We start from the raw sequence: 8374 nt of genomic DNA on the forward strand, positions 1-8374 counted from the left end.
GGGGCGTGGCCCCAGACCGTGGACTCTGAGCCTCTGGGAGCTGGGGAGGCAGGCAGCACCCCTCGAAAGTCCCCGAGAGCATCCGGCCCTGGCCACCAGGACTGTGGGGGACATGGTCCCCTGGTTCCGGCCTGGATTACGGTGTGTGACAATGGCTTTGGAAGGGGTGCCCCACACCACAGGGGGCCACAGGGACACCCCTCGTCGTCCTAAGTAAGGGGCCGCTCGGAGAGGAGGGACAGGCTCACAAGTCTGTATGCTGAGCCCTCGTGGTATGAGGCCACAATTCCTCGAGCCATATTCAGAAAACCCAACCCCACCTAGTGACCATGTGAGCACTGCCTTGAGCAGGGCTCAAGTGCCACCTCCCTGGGCCTGTCCCCACCTCATCCACACCACCTCCAGCCCCATCCACCGTGTCCCCTAGGTTGGTGGGTTTTTCTTTTTTTGTTGTTGGTCACGGGTCTTGAACTCTGGACCTAGACACTGTCTCTGAGCTCTTCAGCTGAAGGCTAGCACTCTACCACTTGAGACACAGCGCCACTTCTGGTTTTCTGGTAATTCACTAGAGATTAGTGTCTTACAGATGTACCTGCCCTGGCTGGCTTTGAACTGCGATCCTCAGATCTCAGCCTCCCGAATAGCTAGGGTGACAGGTGTGAGCCACCGGCACCTGGCTACTAGGCTGGTTTTGTCTCCAGTACCCGGGCACCCAGGGCCTTGTGGTCATGTCCTCTGTCTGTCTGTCCCTTCCCCGTGGTTTTCTCTGTCTGTTCCCATTGCTGAGCCCATACAGTTCCCAGCCTTGACAGCAGCTTCTGCAGCTTCATTTGCATAAAGTATTCATTTTCAGGTATAATTTTCTTTTCTTTTCTTTCTTTTTTTTTGGGGGGGGGGCTTTGGTGCCAGTCCTGGAACTAGAACTCAGGGACTGGGTGCTGTCCCTGAGCTTTTTTGGTTAAAGCTAGCATTCTACCATGTCTAGCTTTTTGTTTATTAATTAGAGATAAGAATATCATAGACTTTCCTTCCTTGGAATGGCTTTGAACCATGATCCTCAGATCTCAGCCTCCTGAGTAGCTAGGATGACAGGCGTGAGCCACCAGCACTGGTATAATGCCACGCCGACCCCAGTGGAGTCTGCTTAGCATGGGAAACCATCTATCAGACCATGATAGGGGCTTCAGAGACCTATCTCTGAGGTTTGGGACTTCACCGAAGTCTACCTCAGAGAATGGGGCTTTACAGAAACCTATCTCCAAGTTTTGGGACTTCACCGAAGTCTACCTCGGAGAATAGGGCTTCTAAGAGGCCTACTCCTGGGAAAAGGCTGGCAAAACCCCTGGAAAAGATGTGTTTCTGCCTATCTTTTCCTCATAAGAGTGCCTATTAATCTTTTACTGTTTCTACTGCTCTTTGTACTTGCTCATTGTCAACGTTTCCCTATACAAAGCTCTTTCTTAAGAGTGTTGACGACTCCAATATCTGATGAGTGTCTTAAAAATATGACTAACTCACCGGAGTTAAGTGCTACCCTGAAACCCCTCTTATGGAGGCTAGTAGACAAGTCATAAGCAAATATAAAAGTATTGGGGGTTTCACAAAGTCACTTCAGCAGAAGGAATTGTTTGTAAGAGATTTACAAAAAGCTGTAGGTGCAGCTAAAACAAAGAATGGCAGTTACTGAGATAACTACTTAGGAGAAAGAACTTCCTATTACTCTTTCATTTACTAAGAGACTTGCTAGATCTAAGTCTCCTTGGTGGGACCAGCTGTTGACCACCAAGAATGAAGCCCTGCAGCAAGGTTGTGTAACCTTTTGCCCTTTCAGGCGACCAGCTGGTGACCGCCCAAGAATGAAGCCCTGCAGCAAGATTGTGTAACCTTTTGCCCTTTCTTATGGAGACTTTTTTGCTATAAAAGTTTGTTATCCTCTGCATTAAATCGCACTCAGCACCCAGCATCCACTCCTCTTGTGTGTGAGTTGTCTGTTTGCCATCTCCCCACCTATTCCAGTTCCTCCCCTAGGTGTCCTCCGTCGTCCCGACAGAACCCGGTCCGTGGCAGTATAATCCTCTAGTTTGTCCTTCTCATGCTTAGCTTTCTTGCTGATGGCTGGTGCTCTACCACTCGAGCCAGGCCTCCAGCCTGGCACTATGTGCATGGACTGAGTGTGTTTCCAGAGCAAAATGGTGTGTGAGTTGGTGGCCAAGACCAGTCTTTGAGGTAGCACCGTCCAGTCAGCTGAGGGCCTCAGACCGGTACCACAGCCCGGGGCTGGAGTTCCACATCAGCCTCCCTGGGTGCCCAGCTCACAGGTGACCTAAGCAACTTCTCTGCCTCCTTCTTGGCCATTTGGGCCAAGTCTCCAAACAATTCCCTCATCCATCAATCTATGCATGTATGTATGCAAGCATGCATGCATGTGTATATCTATCCACATATATGTGCATGCATGTATATGTGTATCTACGTATATATGCATACATGCATACATGTATCTTTCTACATATGTATGTGTGTACGTATGCATGTATGTATCTATTTCTCTATCTCCCTCCCCCCATCATCTACACACATCTATGGTTCCTCTCAGGAGGGCCCTGATGGATACAGGTATAAACTGTCTCAGGAGGAAATGTGAGCAGACTTTCAACAAAAGAGTTTTATTAATAATGAAGATACTGAGAAGTAAAATGTCCAGACCAGATAGCTTCCCGGTATGCCTACCAAAATTTTCTTCACCAACTCTTCCAAAAACCAGAAAAGCAGGAAATATTGCCTAACTCTTTCTTTGGGGCCAGTATTTCTCTGAAACCAAACCTGACATCAAAAGAGAAGGAAACTACAGAAAAAAATATCCCTTATGGGTAGACATAAAAGTTTTCAGTGGCAGCCGGGCGCTGGTGGCTCACGCCTGTAATCCTAGCTACTCAGGAGGCTGAGATCTGAGGATCGCAGGTCAAAGCCAGCCCGGGCAGGAGAGACTGTGAGACTCCTATCTCAATAAACCACCAGAAAACTGGAAGTGGCGCTGTAGCTCAAGTGGTAGAGTGCTCGCCTGGAGCTGAAGAGCGGAGGGACAGCGCCCAGGCCCAGAGTTCAAGCCCCACGACTGACAAAAAAAAAAAAAAAGTTTTCAGTGGCAACATTGAGTGACTTCATCATAACCAAGATGGATTTTCCCCAGGAATGCAAGGTTGGCTTAATATCAGAATGTTACTGAAATTTGGTAATGTTCAGTACCCTTTTATAACTTGAAAACAAACTAAAACTAGAAATACAAGGGAACTTCATCAGTATGATAAGAAAGCAATTATGTACAATCCACAGCTAACACTGTACTTAATGGGCCTTATCTCCTAAGTCAGGAATAAGACAAGGAGGTCCACTCTGTCTATTCATGGCTGTACTGCAGCTCTAGCTAGGGATGAGAAAATGAAGCACAAGGTCTTTGTAATGGGAAAGGAGATGTCAAATTTTCTGCATGTGAAGACAGCATAACTTTATAAGACCTCAACATGCTTACTGAGAAGCTACTGGAACTAACAAAGGACCTCAGAAACATGGGACACGAGATCAATACACAAGAATAATTGCCCAAAACAAACTCGAGAAACTATTCAATTTATACTGGTATCAAAAAGTGTAAAATGCTTTGAAATAAGCTTTTAAGTAGAAGCATATCTGAGAACTAGAAAACATGTTTGAAATGCAAAAGGTTAACTTAATGGGAAGAAGCCCCATGCTGGTGGATCAGAAGACATAATACTGTCAAGACAGGATATGCTAACTGATCTACAGGCTCAAAGTAACCCTTATCACCTTCCTAGCCAGAGGGTTTTGTTTTATTCTCCTGAAGCTGACAAAGGGATCTCAAAATTAATAGAATTCAAAGATCCCAGAGTTGCCAAAATAATTTCAAAAACAAAAACATGCATACTTCCTAACTTCAGAACTTACTACAAAGCTACAACACGAAGAGTGAACGGCACGAGGGTGAAAACACAGATCGATGGGGTAGAGTCCAGAGTCCAAGAATCACCTCCTCCTCGCCATTTACTTAGAGTCAATCGACTTCAGTTAGACTGTCAAGACAGTTCAATCATCCTACATAAATAACTCAGTGAGATCACAGAGCTAAAACTCTCGGAAGAGGAGATAGCAGCAAGTTTCTGGGACCCCAACAGGTGGGAGAGTCTACAACGAGCTCCCCCAGCTTCCACTGACCTGACACTACAGCTGGGTTAAGAGTCAAAGGTCAGCGTGACCTGGATGAAGAGTGAGTCTTCCCTGAGAAGCCTCCACCCCTGCAGAAGCCCTGTGCTTCTCTGCTTTCCAGCCTTGCTCTCCCCCCAGCCATCTCCTCACCCGCTTCTCATGCCCCAGCATGGAGGCTGACTCCAAGGGTCACAGGCCAGTCAAGACACTGACACGCGTGGGCCCCAGGCCGAGGTCCAGAGCCCAGAAGGACCTTTGTCCCCAGATGGTTCTGAGGGACAGAAGGAGGCCAGGAAGTCACCAGCCCTGCCACCCAGGGAGCCGGTGCAGGGGAATTGCTGTTACCTCGTCCGTCTGGGACACCTGTCCGTTGGCCAAGGGCTCCAGCTCTGCAGTGGCCGGCGCTGACAGAATGCTGTGGTCAATACACAGACCAGTCACCATGGCTGCAAACACACACGGAGCCTTCACAAAAGACTCCAGCCCCGCCATGCCAGGTCACCCAGACACCATTGGCAGAGCCACACAGAGCCTCGTTTTGCTGGGACCCTGGGCAGGCGGTGCGACATTGCCGGGGCTTCAGCACCTGAAGGACGATGGCCAGCGGTGAAGGCCCTGCAGAGTCCCCTTGGCACACTGCCGCCCTAGGGTCAGGTGAGTCTCGGGGGAGGGGGAGCATCCCAAGAATCGCAGGACCCTTTGGGGCTTACCCTGGCTCTGCCCACCTAGCAGACTGACACACCTGCCATGACAACTAACTGAGTACCAATGTCCCTGGGCACGCGCTGCCTATGGACAGCCAGGACAAGACGTCCCAGTTCCAAGAATGATACACAAAAACCCAGGTGGGCACCTGGTGCCTGTGATCCAACAACAGAACTGTCCCGCTTGGTACCACAGAGCCCCTTCCTGCCTAACGGCTGGTGTCAGGACAGCCAGGCACTGGGGAGGGGCCGCTGCTGCCCCTCCAGAGCAGAGCAGGCCGTGGAGCTGCCCGCAGAAGGGGTCCTGCTCAAGGGGTCTTGTGTGCCAGAGGGGGCCAGGACTGCATCCACCCAGCAACAGGGAGCTACAGGAGGTGGCTGAGCTGGCACACCTGGTCCTGGCTGTGCGAGGAGAGGGCTGCACAGCTCAGGAGTGCGTGCCCACTCACCCCTGCCCAGCCTGGAGCATGCACTCGCCCCTGCACAGCCCGCCTGGCACATGCCCACTCACCTCTGCCTAGCATGGTGCATGCCTACTCACCCCTGTACAGCCTGGCATGTGCCCACTCACCCCTGCCCAGCCTGGCGCATGCACTCACCCCTGCACAGCCCGCCTGGCATGTGCCCACTCACCCCTGCACAGCCTGGTGCGTGCACTCACCCCTGCACAGCCCGCCTGGCACGTGCCCACTCACCCCTGCACAGCCTGGCGCGTGCACTCACCCCTGCACAGCCCGCCTGGCACGTGCCCACTCACCCCTGCCTAGCATGGTGCATGCCCACTCACCCCTGTACAGCCTGGCATGTGCCGCTCACCCCTGCCCAGCCCAGTGTATGCACTCACCCCAGCCCAGCCTGGCATGTGTACTCACCCCTGTAGAACCTGGCACATGCCCACTCACCACTCACCCCTGCCCAGCGTGGCACGTGCCCGCTCACTCCTGCCCAGCCCAGTGCATGCACTCACCCCTGCCCAGCCCGCCTGGCATGTGCCCACTCACCCCCGCCCAGCCCGGCACGTGCCCACTCACCCCCGCCCAGCCCAGTGCGTGCCCACTCACCCCTGCCCAGCCCGGCACGTGTCCACTTACCCCTGCCCAGCCTGGCACGTGCCCACTCACCCCCGCCCAGCCCAGTGCATGCACTCACCCCTGCCCAGCCTGGCGCGTGCCCACTTACCCCTGCAGGGCAGGAAGCTGGAAGCGCTCCATGCAGAATTGGACAAAGGCTCTCAGGTCTGTCTTGCTGACCCCGCCAATCGGGTTGATGTCCGCGCTGGAGCAGTCATACTTGGTCAGGTAGCCAAGGAGGCTGCAGGGGCGAGAGTTCAAGGTTCCCCAGGGCCTGATGAGGCCTCACAAGTCCTGCCAGCAGTGGGTGTTCAAGAACTTGCTTCCTGCACGAGTCCAGAGGCCTGGCAAGCTCCAGGGTCCCAGGGAAGCTGCAAGGCTGGGGAAGGCTGCCGAGGGGCTGGGCACACCGGGGAGGTGCTGGGGCCAGGGCCCCTGGGAGGCACCAGCACCCAGCCGGGAGCCGCAGTCTGGGAGGTCAGGGCTAGGCGCCCGAGAGGAGGGGCGGCCACAGGCACCTGAGCTGGCCATGGCGGCAATGCAGCGCCGAGTCAGAGGCTCTGTGACCTCGCGTGCAAAGGAGCAGGGGCTGGGTGACAGTGCTGGCCTACAGGGGCCATGGGTCCCCCGAGGGGACACAGCTGGGAGAGAAGAGGCTGGGGCTGGCCCTGAGCACAAGCAGGGGCTCCATGTCCGGAGAACGGGAGGACGCCCGAAGCTCAGCCCTGGCCGTGAGATGGCAGGGCAGAGCCGGCACAGCCATCGGCTCCAGCGGTGTGGCCACAAGACAGGCCCGGGAGGTCCCTCCCAGCCGGGTCCACTGCCGTGGCTCGAGCACAGGCCACCACGTTGTGCGGATGGAGGCTTACTGCCCACAGCACGGGCGCTAAATGCAAGTACAGGCAAATCTGCCTGTCTCACCATGGCACCGACTCCCACAGGTCGCCAGCCCCCCCCCCCCCCCCCCCCGCACAGGGCCGGATACCTGGAGCAATGCCCGGGGTGCGGGGCTCATTCCTCAGCCCCTCCCACAGGACGGGGCTGCTCCCAGTCACCTCAGGGACACTGGTGAGACCGTGGCCTGGCTTCCTGTCCACAGACGGTGGCTGCCAGCAGTCACCCACCACTGCCGCCTCTAAGGAGCCTCAAGGACAACAGCCCCAGAGAACTACACCCCCTCTGCCTACTGCGCACGTGCAGGGGACTGCGCAGGACCCAGGACTCGCTCCTCTGCCAGGCAGGTGCCGGCTGGCATCAGGCATGGGCCTTTCCACCCTCTCCCAACTGACCAGAAGTTTCACAGTGCCCCAGCTGTCTGGCCTTGTTCTCCACCCTCAGCCCATCTTCCCTTTACCCGAACAACCGAAACCACAGCGCAGCCACAAACAGCTGGGAACCACTGATACTGAGCCCTACACAGACCTTTGTTCTCTGGTTACTTCTGAGATAGGGTGGGGCAAAGGACTGGGTGAATGGATGGGTGGATGGATGAATGAGTAGGTGGGTAAGTGAATGGATGGATGAATGAGTACGTGGGTAAGGTGAATGGATGGATTGATAGATTGGTGGATAGATGTGTGGGTGGATGGATGGATGGGTGGCAGATGGATGAAGGATGCATGGGTGAGTAACTGATGGATGGAAAGTTCCCCAAAACCTCTCCAGGACTGAGCTATTCCCACGTCCAACCTGGGGTTGTGTCTTTAAAATATGCCCTCTGGCTGCAGATCTTCATCTATTTAAGTATTTTGCTCCTATCTGAAGTGTGCTGCCCATAGCAGGCCTGTGTCATGCAGTCCATCTCCTCCCTCTGCCCTTCAAAAAAGAAATGAGTGGCCAATGCAGGGGCTCACGCCTGTAATCCTGGCTACTCAGGAGGCTGAGATGGGGACTGAGGTTTGAAGCCAGCTGGGGTAGAAAGTCCATGAAATGCTTCTCTCTGGTACACTAACTAGCACAGGCCAGAAGTGGAAGAGCAGCTCAAGGGGGAGAGCGCCAGCCTTGAGTGAAAAGCTAAAGGAGCGCGCCTGGACTAAGACTGCTGTGAGAGCAAAGCACGAAGACAGAAAGAGGGCCGGGAGGGCGGCTCAGGGGTAGCGTGCCAGCCTCGAGCCGAAGAACTCAGGGACAGCACCCAGGCCTAGAGTTCAGGCCCCACGACTGACAAAAAAAACCCCAAACACACACAAAGAAAACCAACAAAAATAGCTATGTGCTTCTGAGGTGAAACCTACATGCAAAGAAATAAAATAAGGTGCAGTCTGACTGTCAAGAGGAGGGCAGGGGCTGGCATCTGGTGGGACCCGCCCAGAGGAGGAGGGGGAGGGGACTGGACACGGTACAGCGGGGGTGGGGCACAGAGGAGGAGGGGGAGGGGAC

At 54.4% G+C, this 8374-nt stretch overlaps 1 protein-coding gene across 3 annotated transcripts in view; it reads right to left on the reverse strand.

The window, feature by feature from the left end:
* The window catches only part of Nadsyn1 (NAD synthetase 1), a 34790-nt gene that overhangs the window by 2823 nt on the left and 23593 nt on the right, over positions 1 to 8374 (reverse strand). For 2 of the 3 annotated variants that reach the window (XM_013021185.1, XM_013021184.1), the window contains 2 exons: positions 6105 to 6236; positions 4567 to 4636 (listed from right to left, as the gene is read on the reverse strand). In XM_013021185.1, the coding sequence (XP_012876639.1) occupies positions 4567 to 4636; positions 6105 to 6236 (202 nt within the window). The remainder of the gene's footprint in view (positions 1 to 4566; positions 4637 to 6104; positions 6237 to 8374) is intronic. The other variant, XM_013021186.1, reaches the window with a different exon arrangement.

Source organism: Dipodomys ordii, unplaced genomic scaffold, assembly GCF_000151885.1.
Source record: "Dipodomys ordii isolate 6190 unplaced genomic scaffold, Dord_2.0 Scaffold54, whole genome shotgun sequence".
Classification (NCBI taxonomy): domain Eukaryota; kingdom Metazoa; phylum Chordata; class Mammalia; order Rodentia; family Heteromyidae; genus Dipodomys; species Dipodomys ordii.